The sequence below is a fragment of the Odocoileus virginianus genome, chromosome 16 (assembly GCF_023699985.2).
Source record: "Odocoileus virginianus isolate 20LAN1187 ecotype Illinois chromosome 16, Ovbor_1.2, whole genome shotgun sequence".
In the NCBI taxonomy this organism is placed as follows: Eukaryota; Metazoa; Chordata; class Mammalia; order Artiodactyla; family Cervidae; genus Odocoileus; species Odocoileus virginianus.
The window spans coordinates 53,935,421-53,956,106 of record NC_069689.1 but is presented as its reverse complement, the minus strand read 5'-3'; the positions used below and the strand labels follow the sequence as shown (position 1 = coordinate 53,956,106).

The window sequence follows — 20,686 nt, the reverse complement described above, 5'->3', positions numbered from 1 at the left end:
GTAAGCCAACTTTACTTCAATAAATTAATAAAAATTTTTAAAGGGAAAGGGCAAAGGACCATGCATTGTTTTGATTTACTGAAGCAAAATAATTGCCTGCCATAGAAGCCTTATGTCTTAATTAAACCTTTATTAAGCTTTAGGGATAAAAACCTAAATGTTTTTGTGTAGGATAAAGCATTAAAGGGTAAAACTTTCACTACAGGAAGATTTAGCATTTGCACATGTGTGGGTAGAAAGAGGGAAGCTGATAGAATAAAGGCACGGACTCTGGATTAGATCATTCCATGTACATACGAAAAGGACCCTTAAATGAGCAATGACCTTAATTATTAGGATTCTAAATTTCAGAAGTTATTGGGGAAGACGCCTAGAACTTCCAAGTTTATTTTGCCTGCTGTTGCTTAGAAAGAGAGAGAGATGAGAGCTGTCTTTTGGTTCATCTCTCTGCCTACCATCTGCCTTCCCTTCTTTGGCTTCTCATGCAGAAGATACTTGATGGAAGAAGAATTGAAACAAAATAACGAAACTGTCCTAACGCAAACTGGTGTTCTTTGTCTCTCTTTACTACAATGGGTGGCTTCAAGGCTCCCAGATCCCCCAGCCCTACTCTGTTACTGGTGGGGATTACCTCCCATCACCTACTACTTGATAAGATTTTTTGACCTCAAATTCCCAATCCCACCTGTGTTAACTGTCCACAAGATAGCAGATATGTCCTTCAGGCTCTATTTTTACTGCGGAATCTTCTCCTTTTGTGACACAGTTATGTCGTTGCTATTGTTCAGTCGCTAAGCCCTGTCTGCCTCCTTGCGACCCCATGGACTGTATCCTGCCGCCAGGCTCCACAGTCCATGGGGATTTTCCAGGCAAGAATACTGGAATGGGTTGCCATTTCCTTCTCGGGGGAGGGGGGGGGTCTTCCCAGACCAGGGATAAAACTCATGACTCTTGCATTGGCAGGGGAATTCTTTACCACTGAGCCACCAGGGAAGATCCGTGATGAAATTGTACAAATATACTAAAAAGGATAATTTTTATATGGATAGATGTAAGTATCAAGGCCAGAATGACCACCAGCTATGCCAAAACTTTTGACTGTGTGGGTCACAATAAACTGTGGAAAATTCTGAAAGAGATGGGAATACCAGACCACCTGACTTGCCTCTCGAGAAACCTATATGCAGGTCAGGAAGCAGCAGTTAGAACTGGACATGGAACAACAGACTGGTTCCAAATAGGAAAAGGAGTACATCAAAGCTGTATATTGTTGCCCTGCTTATTTAACTTACATGCAGAGTACATCATGAGAAACGCTGGGCTGAAGGAAGCACAAGCTGGAATCAAGTTTGCCAGGAGAAATATCAATAACCTCAGATATGCAGATGACACCACCCTTATGGCAGAAAGTGAAGAGGAACTAAAAAACCTCTTAATGAAAGTGAAAGAGGAGAGTGAAAACGTTGGCTTAAAGCTCAACATTCAGAAATCTCAGATCATGGCATTTGGTCCCATCACTTCATGGGAAATAGATGGGGAAACAGTGGAAACAGTGGCTGATTTTATTTTGGGGGGCTCCAAAATCACTGCAGATGGTGATTGCAGCCATGAAATTAAAAGATGCTTACTCCTTGGAAGGAAAGTTTTGACCAACCTAGACAGCATATTCAAAAGCAGAGACATTACTTTGCCAACAAAGGTCCCTCTAGTCAAGGCTATGGTTTTTCCAGTGGTCATGTATGGATGTGAGAGTTGGACTACGAAGAAAGCTGAGCACCGAAAAATTGATGTTTTTGAACTGTGGTGTTGGAGAAGACTCTTGAGAGTCCCTTGGACTGCAAGGAGATCCAACCAGTCCATCCTAAAGGAGATAAGTCCTGGGTGTTCATTGGAAGGACTGATGCTGAAGCTGAAACTCTAATACTCTGGCCACCTCATGCGAAGAGTTGACTTATTAGAAAAGACCCTGATGCTGGGAGGGATTGGGGGAAGGAGGAGAAGGGGACAACAGAGGATGAGATGGCTGGATGGCATCACTGACTCGATGGACATGAGTTTGAGTAATCTCTGCGAGTTGGTGATGGAAAGGGAGGCCTGGCATGCTGCGGTCCATGAGGTCACAGAGTCAGACATGACTGAGCGACTGAACTGAACTGAAAAAGAGTATGCTTTCAGGAGATAAACGTTTATGGAAATATTCCAGATATCAGTGTCACATGGTGAGGATTTGAATTTTAGACAGAAATTAACTTCCTGCACTTAGGTTCAGTGGAAACAAACTCATTTGGGATCCAAATTGACATTCCATGTCAAGTCTTAACTATGCAATAAGGCATTTGAAGACAGCTGCAGAATTCCATGACAACCATCTCCCCTGCAATATCCCAGCCAGCCTAAATGCAGCAGTAGCATACACATTCAGACCTCACATGCCACACAATACTGCTTAGGCTGGTAGAACAAAGATGGCAGCTGCTCCTGCCCAAATCCATGAAAGACCTTGCTATTGAAACACAGCCCTCTTGAACCTTCCTACGTTGTTGGTGGGAATATAAACTGGTGCAGCCACAGTGGAAAGCAGTATGGAGGTTTCTCAGAAACTAAAAATAGAACTACCATGTGACCTACAAATTCAACTCCTGGGTATATATCTGAAAAACAAACAAGCAAAACTAATTCCAAAAGATACATACATCCCAATGTTCAGAGCAACATTACTAGTGATTGCTAAGATATGGAAGAAATCTAAGTCTCTATCAACAGATAAATGGATAAAGAGGAGTAGTATATACACATATGATGGAATACTATGCAGTCATTAAAAAGGAATGAAATTCTGCTATTTGCCACATCATCTACAGACTTAGGGGGCACTATGCTAAGTGAATAAGTCAGAAAAAGACAAATGCTATATGATATCACTTATAGGGGAATCAAAGAATACAACAAACCAGTGACTATAACAACAAAGAAGCAGATTTGCAGATAGAGAGAACAAACTAATGCTTAACAGTGGGGAGAGGGAAGTGGATAGGAGCAACACAGGTGTACAGGATTAAGAGGTAAAAACTATTAGTATGAAATAAGTTACAAGGGAATATAGCCAATATTTTATAATAACCACAAATGGAATATAGCCTCTAAAAACTGTAGGTCACCATATTGTACATCTATAATCTATATAATATTGTACATCAACTATACTTCAATTAAAAAAAGATAAAAACATCATCTTCTTTCCTGCTGAGCTCAAATATAATCTCAGAATCCCTCTACCCACACATGGGAGTTTGCACTTGTAGTAGAACTTTCTGCCCTCCTTGTGCTAAGATTCTCTAAAGCTCTAAAACACGGTCTCTCCCAAGTAACTTCTGCATGTTCATAATGACTTTCTGTCATTCATATTCTTACCTCATTTGAATCCACAAGAATGATGCCAGTGCTGGGGAATTTAAGATCAATAATGGACGTTCCCTGGTGCCTCAGTGGTAAACAATCTGCCTGCCAATGCAGAAAATGCAGAGTTCGATTCCTGGGTCAGGAAGATCCCCTGGAGAAAGGAATGGCAACCCACTCCAGTATTCTTGTCTGGGAAATCCCAAGGACAGAGGAGCCTGGCAGGATACAGTCCATGGGGTCACAAAGAGTTGGACACGACTGATGCAACTAAACAACCATGCAAGACAAAATAAGCACTTCTATGAAATACCAATAAAGGTATTTAGGAGAGATCATTTGAAATCGTGAATGAACTCCAGCTCCTATATAGTCATATATACATCAGCAATTCTCAGAAGGAGGCAATTTTTACATATTACCATTGTGTAAAGACAGTTTGGTTCATTACAATTGGGAGTGCTCCTGGCATCTGGTGAGTTGAGACCAGGGACACTGCTAAACATTCTGAAATACACAGGAGAAGCCTCAAGAACTCAGAATTATACAATTTAAAATGCCAAGAGTGTCAAGGCTAAAAAATCTTGGTAAACAGTAAGGTTGATTAATGGCAGAAAGAACTTTAGAGAAGTTCTCATCCAACTGTGATAGGATGGACCTAAGACTCAAACAAAATGTATGTGGACAGCTCAGAAGAAATAGCAAATAGCCCTACACATCCTTCTAATGGAGAAAAAAAAAAAAAACCTGTTTTATACGCAGAAGATGGCAGTCTATCATTTCCCTGACAGCCTATCCTTATGGTTAAACAGACATTAGAACTAAGATCATTGGTTCTATGCATTGGTTGTTGGATTCAGTAGAAAGAGGGTAGTAGAGGATGGTATTGCCATTTTTATACATGGAAATATTAGAAATCATTCATTCATTTCAACACTGGCTACACAAATACTTGGGGCCTCCCAGTGGCTCAGTGGTAAAGAATTCACCAGCCAATGGAGGAGATGCAGGAGACATGGGTTGTGAAGATCCACAGGTCAGGAAGATCCCCTGGAGGAGAGCATGGCAACCCACTCCAGTATTCTTGTCTAGAGAACCCCATGGACAGAGGATCCTGGTGGGCTACAGTCCATGAGGTGGCAAAGAGTCCCACACGACTGAGCAACCGAGCGTGCGTGCGCACACACACACACAAATATTTATTTAAGCCTTTATATTGTACTATTGTGCTGATGCAAGTAAAACAACATTCAGCGAAGATGACCCTTGCCATAAAAAGCTTGCAATCAGCTGCGAGAGGTGGGCAAACAGCAAATTCAATGCAGTGCAATCAATGCTGAATTAAGAGAGCCTATGTGTGCACAGAGGAGGGGCATCTATCTAGCCTGGTCTCTGTAGTTAGGGAAAATGTTTTCAGAGGGAATGAGCTGAGCTCTGGAGAGAGAGTAGACATTAGAAACTCTTAAAACTGAGCCCCTAGGACAACCCACTCCATTTGCTAAGCTCAACTAGTGTGCTCAAACCCAGTTAATCTCCAAATCTGAATCAGTTAGTATTTGCACTGAAAACGGTGGCAGATTTTATTTTCTTGGGCTCCAAAATCAACTGCAGACTGTGACTGCAGCTGTGAAATCAAGAGACACTTGCTCCTTGGAAGAAAAGCTATGACAAATCTAGACAGCGTATTAAAAAGTAGAGACATTACTTTGCCGACAAAGGTCTGTCTAGTCAAAGCTATGATTTTTCCAGTAATCATGTACAGATGTGAGAGCTGGACCATAAAGAAGGCTGAGTGCTGAAAAACTGAGGCTTTCAAATTGTGCTGGAGAAGACTCTTGAGAGACCCTTGGACTGTAAGAAGATTGAACCAGTCGCTCCTCAAGGAAATCAGTCTTGAATTTCATTGGAAGGACGGTGGCTGAAGTTGAAGCTGCAGTACTTTGGCCACCTGATGTGAAGAGCCAATTCACTGGAAAAGACCCTGATGCTGGGAGAGATTGAGGGCAGGAGGAGAAGGGGGCAGCAGAGGATGAGATGGTTGGATGACATCACCGACTCAATGGACATGAGTTTGAGCAGATTGCAGGAGGTGGTGAAGGACAGAGGAGCCTGGTGTGCTGCAGTTCCTGGGGTCGCAAAGAGTTGGACACAACGGAGTGACTGAACAGCAACATAATAACAAAAACAATCTAAAAACAAGTCAAAAAAACATATTCCAATATGGAGATAGAATTGGCTTCTCTGCAATATCCCCATAGCCTGCAGGTAACACTTTCTCATCCCCTTCCTCCTGGAGGGCTTTCTAAGAAAGCCTTTCTAAGAGGGCTCACTCTTCACTCCCTTCCCTGCTTTAACCAGCTCCACTCTCCCTTCAGGTCAGGCACCTGTGGATAGACCTGAACACTGTATCAAGTTCCAATAAACCAAATGAATCCAAGACTCAACTACTTTTTCAGTCTACAAAGGGAAGCGTTATGTGATACGACTCTTTCTCTGTGCTTGGAGCTGAGACAGATGTGTGGTGGGGGGGGTGGTGATTTTTATTTATTTATTTATAGGTTTTATTAAAGCTCACCTATTACCCACAGGCCTCAGGCTCCCTACAGAGAAACAACTATCACAATTGAAGCAGCTGGTTTCCAAGGTGCCAAATTAAAATAGATGAAGAGGTAAGGGGGAGGCAGGAATAAAAACATTAAGCTGAGACTTCTTCCCTCCCAAGTGCACGGTGCCTTCTACTATATTGCTCACATGAAATTGACTCCCAGTGTAATTAGACCAGGGCTACAAGGCAAAAAAAAAAGAAAGAAAAATCTCAAATTATTCAGACCCCCAGAGCTATGCTTTTGCAATCACTCAAGTAACCGAGAAAGGAGCCAACTTTTTAATATAAATTTGTTATCAGTATCTGTACTGGCCAAGCTATTACAACACCCCATCTGCCTAAGAATATAGTCACAAGCTGAGTCGTGAATCAAAGGGAAGAGTCAGGCTTCCCACTCGCTCTCATAAACTTTTCATATGTAGAACAATCCGACTGGAAACTGCAGTTTATTCCAACAGTTCTCAAGGGCTGCTGGTCCCATATGAAGGAGCTGGAGAGTTCCTCCGGTCTGCGGTAGACACCATGCTCCCATTAGAATGGCTTGTGTCGGCCGTATTATACGGGCACATCCACATCCATCTCTCTTTGCAGCCCTGAGCTTGGAATTGCCATAGTGCCCTCCCTCTCACCCCAAAGAGGCAGGAATGGCTTAATTGCCTTCCAGGTTGAAAACGAGCCGCGGAGACAGAAGAGCATCTTTCACGGGACTCAGAGGGGAAAGAAAGCACCATCTTCCAAAAGAGGCACTTACTGGATTTCAGCAGTGCTGCCAGAACTTCAGCGGCTGCCCTGGGGAAAGAGAAAGAAGAGTGGTCAAGTCAATGTTCCGTGGTCTTTTTGTCAGCCCAGGGATCCCACAGCCAGCCCGCTCACGGCTGCCACCTAACTGCCCTGTTAGTAACCAGGTAGCAGGCATTCCCTGGATTCTACCGCTAGCCATTCAAGGGCCAGGAATGCAGAAATCCTGCTAGTGAAGCGTCTCTCTTGCAAATGGGTCTCAAGAGTCCCTTCTGCTGCTGGGAGTCTCTTCCCCTCCCTGCTTCCACCAACTTCCTCACACTTTGCTCCTTCCAGCCAGAGCTCTCACGGGCCCTTGATTTGTACCTGCAAACCCTGGGGACTCTGTGGAACGAGTTGGGAGGAGGTGAGCCTTGGAGGTGGGGTGAGTACCGCAGTTCACTGCAAACTTCTTGAAATGCTCAGGGCCCAGGGGACACACTGGAAAACATTCACACATTGGAGAATGAAGCTGGTTCCTTAGGGTAGAAAATGACGATATTGCATTTTTCTTCCAAATTCATTGTTTTCTTCCATAAAGGAATCTGACGGCCTTTGTAACAGCAAGAGGAGGCACAGAGAATGAAAATGCCTTTGGCCCAAGGCTTAGCGACTTCCGTCTGCTTCCTGTGCCTGGGAAGATCACACGAAGACCCACTCATATGGCAGAGGGAAACTTCATAGCACTGGGGACTCTGCTGTGATTCAGGGAGGGAGAGTGGGCTTGCTTTAAAAAAAAGAAGACGAAGTATTCTGCACGGCCCTACTAACTTATCCTTAAAGCCTACTCAACAGTAATGCTTTCAAATTGTGGGACTGGAGAAGACACTGGAGAGTCCCTTGGACAGCAAGGAGATCAAACCAGTCAATCCTAAAGGAAATTAAGCCTGAATAACCATTAGAAGGACCGATGCTGAAGCTAAAGCTCTAATTCTTTGGCCACTTAATGCAAAAGCCAGCTCATTGAAAAAGACCCTGATGCTGGGAAAGATTGAGGGCAGGAGAAGGGCAAGACAAAGGGTGAGATGGTTGGATGGCATCACTGACTCAGTGGACATGAGTTTGAGCAAACCCCAGGAGACAGTGAAGGACAGGAGAGCCTAGGGTGCTACAGTCCATGGGGTCACGAAGAATCGGATGTGACTTAGCAACTGAACAACAAAAAAACCCAGTGATATGTTCCCAGCACCCTTCTGAGAACTGGGAGGACAGGCCAAAGAAAATATATCACTATTCCAAGATTTCATAGACGTGGGAGATGAACTGAGACCCCAAACCCAGAAACGTTTCTTCCCATCTTTGCTTCCTACACATCCATTGGTCTTCAGAGCTCATCTTGCACTTGCTTTGTCCTGGTCTCTGCATAGTTGATAAGGAGCAATTCTCTTTGCAATATATTATATACTATTTCCCTGGTGGCTCAGATGGTAAAGAATCTACCTGCAATGCAGGAGACCCAGAATGAATCCCTGGGTCAGGAAGATCCCCTGAAGAAGGGAATGTCTACCCACTTCAGTATTCTTGCCTGGAGAGTTTCATGGACAGAAGCTATAGTCTGTGGGGTCACAAAAAGTCACACATGCCTGAGCAACTAACACTTTTACATTGAGTAATAGAGCTGATGGTGAAAAATAATAATAACATAGGAATGAATGAAATAAAATAAAAACTAAATAAAATAAGTAAACTAAATATTTTAAACTAAACAAAAATAAACTAAACTAAAATAGAAATTAGGCACTTGAAACATGATTGCTCTCCATAACTTATGAGAGAATCCTGCAAAGCAGTGGCCTGATGCTCAAAGGCACAAATCCATGGTTGGGATGACCCCAGCTCAGTGAGACCCACCCAGCTTCAGGGTAGTTGTAAAGAAAGCAAGGCTAGTTTTCACCGATGGACTACACCATTTCTCCTTCCTAACCACAGTTTCCTCAAATCAACTTTCAGCTTCCTCAGCCACCCTCTTTTCAACTCTACATAGTGGCGTTGCAGAAAGGGGAACACCTTCTTGTCTAACATTTGGAAATGAATTGTCCAAGGAGACACATGTACTGACAAAACGAAAGGCATTATTGGGAAGGGGCGCCCAGGGGGAGAGCAGGGGACCCAGGGAACTGCTCTGCCATGAGGCTCACTGTCTCGGGTTTTACGGTAATGCGATTAGTGTCTAGGTTGTCTCTGGCCAATCATCTCACTTGACTCATACAAGGTCTGACTCAGGGTTCTTCCTGGTGGTGCGTGAATCTCCCAGCCAAGATGTATTCCATCGAGAAAGATCCTGGGAGGTTGGTAGGGCATATGGACTGGCAACTCCCCCCTCCTTCCAGCCCCTTCCAAATTCTCCTGGTTACTTTTTGGTGTGTTCATTATCAGGACTTCTTATTTCAAGATAACTCATGTAAGTGCCTGGCCAAGGCAGGCAATTTCAGCTAATTGTTCCATAACCTTAGTGACTCTAAAAAGAGGCACTTTGAAGGCGTTGCTGAGAGCCCATGCCACAGTACAGAAGGCCTGGCTTGGGCTGAGACAAAATGAAAATCAGTATTTTGGGTCAAAAGAAGAGTAGCCATATTGAGTTCATCGAAGGGGATTAGCAGAGAAGAAGGAAACTATAGAAATAGGAAAAGAAAGAATGGGGTTTCCCAAGCGCAAGAGCTAGCCTAATCTTAGATCACAGACCAGGTCTTGGGGCAACCCTGCATTTCTGATTTGCATGGCACATTTGTGTGGGGGATTCACTATCAAGTACTGCTCTGTTGAAAACTGAAAGTGTTAATTGCTTAGTCATGTTCAACTCTTTGCAACCCCCACAGACTGTAGCCCGCCAGGCTCCTCAGTCCATGGGATTCTCCAGGCAAGAATACTGGAGTGGTTGCCATTTCCTTCTCCAGGGGGTCTTCCTGACCCAGGGACTGAACCTGGGTCTCCTGCATTGCAGGCAGATTCTCTACCATCTAAGCCACCAGGGAAGCCAATGGTATGATAACACAATAAATAAACATGAATCCAAACACTGACATGATACAGCAGAAAACACATGGTAAGTGTTGTATTAGTCAAAGATGGGAGATTGATTCCTGAAGAACCAGAAAATATTTCTTTCTTTACAAATATTTTGTCCCTTCTAATTGGGGGATCAATCCATAACACAGCAAAGGGCACATTTAGACCAACAATGCACATCATGTTTGAGACCAAAATCCAGTGTAAGTTTAGATACAATTTCATAGATAATAAGAAGCCATTCCATTTCTTCTATCAAGAGGGTATGGTGTCAAGGGTGGAAAAGTGAGAGGAAGAATTTGAGCAAATCAAAACAGGAGGAAAGGGGGCAGAGCACAACTTTTAAAGGAATGCCACAGCCATAAGACATGACAAAGACTGGTTAGAACCAACTAGACCCAAGGTGGTAGGGGATCCGACGTCCAATAGACTGAGCCACATTACGTGCTCAGTGTAATATATTAGCGTAAGCTAAGTGACACACCCACCAGTGCCATGACAGCTCTGAGACCAACCATAAAAGGCCCAAAAGGGGGTGGTTTGGTCCATTTTCTGGAAACCTCACCCCTCCCCTGAAATAACAACAATCCTCCCTGGCCTGTGAAATTTATTGTTCAGTCGCTAAGTCGTGTCTGACTTATATAACCCCATGAACTGAAGCCCACCAGGCTCCTCTGTCCATGGGATTTCCCAGGCAAGATCACTGGGATGGGTTGCCATGTCCTCCTCCAGAGGATCTTCCCAATCCAGGGAAGCCCAGCCTATGAAACTACCCAGCTCATAAAAACTAACTACAGCATATTTCAAGGCCTCTCTCTCTCACCTTCTGTGAGACTCCACACTCTATCTGTAGAGTATGTTTCTCTCTAAATAAACCCACTTTTACCTATCACTTTGTCTCCGAACTTCTTATAAATTAAGAAACTCAAATTCACCAGGAACAGAATCAATAAGATTTGATGATAAACAGGTCAGTGATAAAGCACAAAGGAAAGGGAAGAGTCAATGACAGCCTGGAATTTTTAGCCAAAGTAATTGGGAGAACAATCAACCTAGGAAGGAGGGACATTCAGGTGTTTAGAGAAGATGATGAGTTTGATTTGGGACTTGCTGAGCTCGAGATGACGGGGACAGAGCTACACAGAACTATTCAAAACGCGACTGGAAACACAGACTGAGGGTTCTGGAGGACATCCAGAGTTGGGGTGTATATTTATGAATCACTACAGTAGCAACACCAGTTGTAGCCACAGAAACAGGGGATATCCGTGAAGAAATTCTATCAGAGCTGAGTAGAGAATTGGTCCAGGGAAGCATCTGGACTAGAGGGAAGGAAACCCCTAAGAAACTCAGATAACACACAGACAAGGAGAAGGAAATAGAGGGGGTTCAGTTTAAAACTGGAAGTCACTAGATTTTCCAGGCACAGTGTTTTTCAAACTGTAGGTTGTGACCCAATTGTTTGTTGTTTTTGCTAAATCGTGTCTGACTCTTTGACATTCCATGGACTGTAGCCCATCAGGCTTCTCTGTCAATAGACTTCTCCAGGCAAGAACACTGGAGTGGATAGCCATTCCTTTCTCCAAGGGATCTTCCTGACCCAGGGATCGAACCTGGGTTTCTGCGGCATTGCAGGCAGATTCTTTACCATCTGAGCCACCAGGGGAGCTGTAGGTTGTGACCCAATAGGAGCTGTAAAATCAGTTCAGCAGTTAACTAACTAGCTTCATTAATGAAAATGAATAAATTGGAATGGAATAAAATATATACGAGATATCTCATTCAGCAAAGCTTAGCAGTGATCTGGGAAACCTTATTTCAAGGCCCATACACACATTGTGTGCCTACTGGGAAGATAATATAAATAGTTTCCTCTAAAAAAAAATTAAGCTTGTAAAGATGCAGGTTAAGGTATAGGATCCATATGAGATCTAAACAAGAGCAAATGACTGGAATCAGCTAATGAACTTATGAGCAAACAGAAAGCGTTTGATCCCCCACATGGGCTGGGATCCAGGCATTCATGTGAATGTCACCGAAAGCCTCTGTATGTTCGCTGTGTCTGGTGGATAAATGTGTGGAAGACTGGTCCACTGTCTGAGCATGGTGCTCTGCTTCTCTCCTGACCCCCTGGTGTAACACTAAGGACGTAAAACCAACTGCTTTGCCAATCAATGGTTAAACCAACAAAAAAGCAAAAATGCAAGCAGCTAAAGTTTAAACAAGAAGAAAATGAGTGAAAGTGAGTTACTTCCATGCTAAGAAATCAAGCCCACAACATTGAATGAATGAATTGGTATTCTAGACTGCCCCCTGCTGGACATGGACATTCAGCACCCATGGTTCTGGTAGTTTCACTGGTTCTATAAGGATTCTTGAGATGCCACTGTTCTGTTTAAACCCATATCATCATCCCATGTGGTTTGAACTGCTCAGTCCTCCTGGGATTAAGACTAGAAATGCCAAAATGTCCTCCTTTGCTGACTGTCCCTAAGTTGGGTCACTGAATGGGTCATTTAATAAATTTTTGCAGAATATCATGCTCCCAGAGAACTACAACAGGCAAAGGAGAAATGGGATAGTTTCCACTCTACCCATTCCACAATGTGGGGGATAACTCAGCCAAGATTCTAGAGGTCACGTGTGTGCGGGTGTGACATCACTTCAGTTGTGTCTGACTCTTTATGACCCTATGGACCAAAGCCTACCAGGTTCCTCTGTTCATGGGATTCTCCAGGTAATAACACTGGGGTGGGTTGCCAACCCCTCCTCCAGGGGATCTTCCTGACTCAGGAATCTAACTCATATCTCTTATGTCTCCTGAATTTGCAGGCCAGTTCTTTACCACTAGTGCCACTTGGGAAGCCCTCTTGAGGTCACAGGTCACTTCAGTTCTCCTCTTCAGAAAAAGCTAAGTTTAAAACATTGCCAAATTTGTATATATTCCCTTGTCAAGAGTTAGCAGAAGCCACAGAATTGAAACAATTTAATTTACTTCTTCAAAATGAAATAAATTTTGAGAGCTTTTACAATAGCCTTTAATAATTACCACCATAATTTGGGGAGTCCCCATAAATGTCAAGGGCTATGCTAAGTGTCCTACATCCATCATGTGTAACCTCCCCAGGAATACTGGAGGGTTAAATAACTAGTTCTATTGTACACATGCACCAGTGAAGTTCACAAGCAGTAAATAATCTGCCCAAGTTCCAGCAGCTAGTAAGAGGCAGCATTGAAATAGTAGCCACATCTCTCTAGATCTAATCACATATAGCTCTTTGCACTTTTAAAATAATGCTAGAAGGGTCTTCCCTGGTGTTCCAGTGGTTAAGAATCCACCTCACAATGCAGGAGGTGGAGATTCAATCGCCAGTTGGGGAACTAAGATCCCACATGCCACAGGGCAACTAATCCCGGGCACTGCAATGAAAAGCGCTAGAAGAAATCTAAAAGATCTCTCAGTGCAGGTGACTGGCACAAGGTCAGATGATTAATCTGTCACAGAGCCAATACAGCTTCTTTGCCTTGAGTCCAGGGCTTAATTCAAGGTTCTACATTTTACAGTTTAGCTGAAGCTTGAGTGGATGTAGATGTTCAAAGGTAGTCATGGAGACAAGGATGGAGAATTACCTGGTACCAACCCACAGAGATTTTGAATGCCGGGTCTGAGTCATTGAATTAGGAATTAGAAGGCTGGGGTTAGAAACTTGGATTTGCTGTTTTTGTGGTCTTGTGTTCTGGGGTTTACTGGATCACTCCAAATCTCACAGCAGCCTCACCAGTGAAGTAGATTTAATAGGTTCTAACTGATAACAGTGGTGTGAAGAAGGAGGTCAAGGAAAAATTAAATTAAAATCTACCACAGTCCCTGGAACATACCATGAACTTGAGTGACATGTGTCGTAGAACCAGTACCAAGCAAGGAAGTGAGGGTTCATCCTTGTATATGTGTTTGCAGATGGTGAGCTGGCAGGATTGTCATACGTTAATCAGGAGAGGTCCCTGGAGAAAAATGGATTTCTCCCCCTTGGAGGAAAATAAAATAGCCAAACTATTTCATGGAGGTCAAATATTCTGTAACTCCAAAGGTCTAGATATAATTATCATGATCTATATTAGTTATCTATATCTCTGTGAAAAATTACCACAAACTTAGCAGCTTAAAACAACATTTTCTATATCAGTTTTTCTGGGGCAGGAATTTCATGGCTTACTAGATCCTCTGTTCATGGTCTTTCAAGGCTGCAACCAAGCTGTCAGTCAGAAATGCATCCTTGTCATCTGAAAGCTCAGCTGGGGAAGGGTCTGCTTCCCAGCTTCAACAGATCATGGACAGAATCCATTTCCTTGCAACAGTGAGGCTAAGGACCCTGGTGTCTTTGCTATTAGTTGGCTGAAGACCATTGTCAGCTCCTAGATGCTATGCCAACAAACCTGTCTGCTAACTTCATCAATCATGAAATTTTTACAGGGAGTATGTAAACAAGACAAAGTCTTCTAGGACACAATGCAATCATGGGGGTAACACGCTCCCACTTTGGACGTATTCTATTGTCTAGAAGCAAGCCTTGGATATTACCCATTCTCAAGGGGAGCTGTGCTCAGCCACGCAGTCCTGTCTGATCTCCACGGTCCCATGCACTGTAGCCCGCCAGGCCCCTCTGCCCATGGAATTTCCCAGGCAAGAATATTGGAGTGGGTTGCCATTTCCTTCTCCAGGGGACTGTCCCAATTCAGGGATCCAACCCACATCTCTTGCATCCCCTACATTCACAGGCAGATTCTTTACCACTAGCATCACCTGGGAAGACCATCAAGGGGAGGGGATTACTCAAATGCATAAACTCTAGGAGACAGGGGTGATGGGGGGCTACATTAGAGTCTATACACCACCCAAAGCTCCTTGCAGTCTTTGATATTTAGATACTAGGACCCTGATATTCTCCTAGCCAAGACATGACCCTCCCTGGTCTTCTCCTTCCTACAGAATAGAACTATCTACTGCTATCTCAGAAACTGAGCATCCATCCTTCTGTCTACATGCCCTTACCACCCAGATCACACCACACACTCAAACTCCCCCATTTTAACTTCTGGCATGCTCTTAATTCACCCATTCCTCTATTGTTTCCAGCCTGGTCCAAGCACATGGGGGTCTGGTACTTCACAGAGAAATGTAACTTCTAAAGTCATTGGCCTTGGTTGAAATTCACAGTTTATCATATATATAATAAATATATATGAACTGCAGAATCATGTTAGATATATCAGAAAATAGTTGCACATGAGTAAATGAAAGAAATTAAGATCACCCAAATCTCTCTCATCTAACGACTGTGATAACCCCAGAGTGAATCTAACCATATCATCTTTAACGTGTGTGTGTGTTCAATCATGACCAACTCTTTGTGACCCCAGGAACTGTAGCCCACAAAGCTTCTCTGTCCATGGAATTTCCCAGGAAATATCTACTCTAGGTACCCATCAAACTGGTCTTCAGGCTGCAACTAAAATGATCTTCTCAAGGTCATCTGATTAGAAAACCCTCATATCGCAACTCCCACAACCACTTTCACCCTTGGATAAACACCCAAATATGAAACATGCTCCAGGAGACCCCACCAAGCTTGGGAGCTGCCACCCGCTCCAGCCCAGCCCCAGCCCCACCTCTTACGCTCTGTAATTCTGCCCCTCTGACCTGCCAGGCTTTGAAACGTGTCCCGTAACTTGTCTTCCATCTTTGCTAATGACACAGCCTAAAATGCTGTGGCCTCGCCCTCTTTCTTCACATCCCATTTCAGGTGTCACTCCTGCAGGAAAGACTTTCAGGACCCCTAGCCTAGGTCCAGGTCCTCTATTGGTATATTCATCACCCCCCCCCCGCCCCTTTTTAAATTTCTCAATTCAGTTTGTAATTTTTCACTCATTTCATGGTTATTTTACTAATGTCTGTCTCCCCTTCCAGTCTGCAAACTCCAGAAAACAGAAAACATTTTGTTTGGCCTTATTCTGTGTGTGCCTATGTGCTCAGTCGCTTTACTCTTGTCTGACTCACTGAGACCCCACAGATTATAGCCCGCCAGGCTCCTCTGTCCACGGGATTCTCCAGGCGAGAATACTGGAGTGGGTTGCCATGCCCCCTCCAGGGAATCTTCCCAACCCAGATATCAAACCCACATCTCTTATGTCTCCTGCAATGGCAGGTGGGTTCTTTACCACTAGATCCATATTCTATACCCATCATTTAATAGTACTTGATTACAGAACACCATCAAATATTCACTGAACCATTTCCAAAAATCAGGCATTGGTCTAGGAGCTTTAGTTACACTGTCCATTCATTCAACAAATATTTATTGAGCACTTACTGTGTGCTGAGATAAACTGATAAACCAAAGATTCTTGCACTCCAAAGGGGGTGAGGTTAAGGAAATAATTAATAGACAATAAGTATTTTTGAAGAATATGTTAAATTAGTATTCTCAATTGTGATCAGTGCCACGGAGAAAAAAAAACAAAGAAAAATTAAAAATAGAGTAAAGAGATCAGATGCACAGGGCCAGGTTGCAAGTTTTTTTAAAAGTTTGGCTAGTGTAGGCTTCATGGAGAAGACAACCTCTGAACAAAGGAGGGATGGAAGTTGTCCTATGCATATCAGAAGGAAGCATGCCCAGACCCTGATAATGACAATAGGCCTGATCTGTTCAAGGAACAGAAAGTTGGGCAGGGCTGCTGGAGCCAAAATGGATGGGGGAAGAACAGGAGCTGGAGTGAGGAGTAACAGAGGGCCTGGTAAACACTGTAAAGGCTTCACCTACACTTCAAGCGAGGAATTCACCAAAGAATTTTGAGCAATGATATAACACATTTTAAGATTTCTCTGGCTTCTCTATTTTCCAAAATAAAAAAAAAAAAAGACTCTAAGGAAGCCAGAGTAGAAACCAGAGACCAACCAGAGTAGAAACCAGTAGAGAATTTTGCAGAGCAAACCAAATATAGCAATGACTAAAAGGGATTATAGACAATGGTCAAGTGGGATTTCTCTTGACCCACTTGCAGGAATGCAGGGTTGGTTAAACCTCTGAAAATCAACCAATGTATTAATCTATCATAATAACAAAATAAAATACAAAAATCATATTATCATTTTAATAGACACAAGAAGACCATTTGATAAAATTCATTACACTTTCATGATAAAAATGCTCAACACACTAGGAACAGAAGATAACTTACTAATATCTGATAAAGGGATCTCCTTATCCCTGATAAAGTGATCTCTTAAAACCCATAGTTAACATGATACTTCATGGAGAAACAAGACTGAATGCTTTCCTTCTCTGATCAGGAACAAGATTCAGATATTCATTCTTACCACCTCTGTTCAACATTGTACTGGAAGTTCTAGCCAGAACATTTAATAAGAAGGGAAGGAAGAAAGGAGGGAAATGCTGATTGGAAAAGAGAAAGCAAAACTATCCTATCTATAGATGGTTGGGTCTTACATATAGTAAGTAAATTAATCCACTAAAAAACTATTAGAACTAAAAAGTTCTGCAATCAGTACTCAAAAATCAATTGCATTTCTGTTAAACTAGCAACAAATAGTTCAAAAATGAAGTTTAAAATAGGAATCCGATTTATAATGGCTACAAAAAGAATTAAATTTTGGGTAATAAATCTAAGAAAGAAACCCAAGGCCTTTACATGGAAAGCTAGAAAACATTGTTTGAAAAAAAAAATTAAAGAATATCTAAATGAATAGAAATTACCTAAATGTCAGCTGTCTCCTAACTACTGCTGTAGCCCCAGAATTGATGTATCCATAGTCACTGTGTTAATCTTAGTCGCTCAGTCGTGTCTGATGCTTTGTGATCCCATGGACTGTAGCCCGCCATGGGATTTTCCAGGCAAGAGTACCAGAGTGGCCTGCCATTCCCTCCTCCAGAGGATCTTCCTGACCCAGGGATCAAACCCGAGTCTCCTGCATTTGCAGGCAGATTCTTTACCACTTGAGCTACAGGGAAGACCCTAAGGTCCCCTTTAAAACGTTCAGGGTACAAACTACAGCAGGGGTCCCCAATCTGTGGGCCACAGACTGGTACCTCCTTTCAGATCAGCAGTGGCATTCAGTTCAGTTCAATTCAGTCACTCAGTTGCTCAGTCGTGTCCAATTCTTTGCGACCCCATGAATCGCAGCACTCCAGGCCTCCCTGTCCATCACCAACTCACACAGGTTACTCAAACTCATGTCCATCGAGTCGGTGATGCCATCCAGCCATCTCATCCTCTGTCGTCCCCTTCTCCTCCTGCCCCCCAATCCCTCCCAGCATCAGGGTCTTTTGCAATGAGTCAACTCTTCGCATGAGGTGGCCAAAGTACTGGAGTTTCAGCTTCAGCATCAGTCCTTCCAATGAACACCCAGGACTGATCTCCTTTAGGATGGACTGGTTGGATCTCCTTGCAGTCCAAGGGACTCTCAAGAGTCTTCTCCAACACCACAGTTCAAAAGCATCAATTCTTTGGTGCTCAGCTTTCTTCACAGTCCAACTCTCACACCCATACATGACCACTGGAAAAACCATAGCCTTGACCAGATGAACCTTTATGTCTCTAATCAGCAGTGGCATTGGATTAGAAATAAAGTGCACAATAAATGGAATGCACTTGAATCATTCCAAAACCATCTCTGCCCTGATCCATGGAAAAATTGTCTTCCATGAAACCAGTCCCTGGTGCCAAAAAGGCCGGGGCCCACTGAGCTAGAGGGCTCTTCTCAGGAAGAACACGGATATGTTTTGAATTTGGAGCCAACAGAATTTCTTAGCGATTACTATGAGAAGCAACATTAACTTATTTCTCATGCACGGGTGTGTCCTCAATCACTTCAGTCATTTCCGACTTTTTGCGACCCCATGGACTGCAGCTCTCCAGGCTCATCTGTCCATGGGATTCTCCAGGCAAGAGTACTGGAATGAGTTGCCATTTCCTCCTCCAGGGGATCTTCCTGACCAAGGGATCAAACGCATGTCTGCAGTGGCTCCTGCATCACAGGTGGATCCTTTACTACTGAGCCACCAGAGAAGCCCTGACGTATATCTCATAACAAGTCCCACTTTACAGATGAAGGGACTATTCACAGTAAATTAACCCACCAGAAGTAACATTAGAAAGCACCAGAGCAGGAACTTGGCCTCGAGTCTGTCTGACCCCAACATCTGGCACTTACCCCAGATACCTAGCAACACCGGCAGCCCTGGGGTCAGAAATACTGTATTTCAGTAAACTAGCAATGAATGAGGATGATATTTTTGAATATTGATCTTTGAATATTAATCAATATTTTTGAATACTGATCTTTTATTGTGGCCACATTGCAGAATCTGTTCATTTGTTCTGATAGTTTTTTTTAATGGATTCATTATGACTTTCTATATACAAGACCAAACCATCTATAAATCAGATAGTTTTCAAAAAGAAAAAAGTAGGCAGCCCTAGGACTTAATGTTAGATTCTCTCAAGAGCTGGCCATGGGATGCGGGGTTGTAGCAACAGAAACAGAAAGTGGTGGGGAAAAAAGAATTATTTAAAATAACAGGTGGAGAAAGCAGGAGGACCTTTACAAGAGACAGAACATGTTGCCCGCAGAACACAGACGTCCAGAACACCATCTGGCACCATCCCAGCCTCCTGCCTGGCTGGAGAAGGGAGAGCAGGATGGGTAAAAGCTCACACACACACACACACACACAGCCAGTTACCAAGGAAAACAGATGACAAATGGATCTTTCTCATCACTATTTTCAGAAAGGGAGGAGAAAACAGAAATGGAAACTGAGATAACTCCTACACGGTGAAAGAAAAGAAAAACCATGGACATATGGCGCAAAGGTCAAACCAAATCCTGTGCCCAGCATGGAACTTGTCCATTTCATTCTGGAGAAAGAAAAAGAAAAAGTACTCCCCAACTCTATCCAGATGCTGTCAAAGACACCTTGTGGGAACCATCATCCATCATGGGAAATTGTTACAAGAGAAATCAAAACCCTAATCTCAGGCAGATTTGTTAGAACATCAGTAGGGGATGTGGTCATGTATGGATGTGAGAGTTGGACTATAAAGAAAGCTGAGCACCGAAGAATTGATGCTTTTGAACTGTGGTGTTGGAGAAGCCTCTTGAGAGTCCCTTGGACTGCAAGGAGATCCAACCAGTCCATCCTAAAGAGATCAGTCCTGGGTGTTCATTGGAAGGACTGATGTTGAAGCTGAAATGCCAATACTTTGGCCACCTGATGCAAAGAACTGACTCCTTGGGAAAGACCCTGATGCTGGGAAAGATTGAGGGCAGGAGGAGAAGGGGACGACAGAGGATGAGATGGTTGGATGGCATCACCGACACAATGGACATGGGTTGGGTGGACTCCGGGAGTTGGTGATGGACAGGGAGGCCTAGCGTGCTGCAGTCCCCAGGGTCACAAAGAGTTGGACATGACTGAGCGACTGAACTGAACTGAACTGAGGGTAAGTGACCGAGGAGGGTATATGACCTAAGCCGGGGAGCTGGGAGCACAGCACCACAGTCCAGGCTGGGAGGACCCTACCCGGCTGGTCCTAAGCAGCAACTCTGCAAAGGGGAACCGGTTTGAAAGTACTTCCAAATCCACGGGCAATGGCATCAGGACCTAGGATTCAAATAAAATTTGAGAATCCCCACGACCAGAAGAGGAAAGTTTAACTCAGGGGAGGGAGGAGCAGAGCGTGGATTCTAATAAGCTCACAAACAGGGGAGTCTCTTTGACTCTTGAGTTACAACTCAATGTGACAGTAATGTTTGAGTTTCCTTAAATTATTCATAAAATATAATATATATGGATGAGTGACTGTGACCCTATACATATATAT

General features: G+C 43.4%; 1 protein-coding gene across 1 annotated transcript in view; it reads right to left on the bottom strand.

Annotated features, from left to right (window-relative positions):
• Positions 1 to 20,686, bottom strand: part of AGBL1 (AGBL carboxypeptidase 1) — a 595,368-nt gene that overhangs the window by 528,082 nt on the left and 46,600 nt on the right. Inside the window, exon 4 of the mRNA XM_070477529.1 lies at positions 6,749 to 6,790. Within this exon, the coding sequence (XP_070333630.1) occupies positions 6,749 to 6,790 (42 nt within the window). The remainder of the gene's footprint in view (positions 1 to 6,748; positions 6,791 to 20,686) is intronic.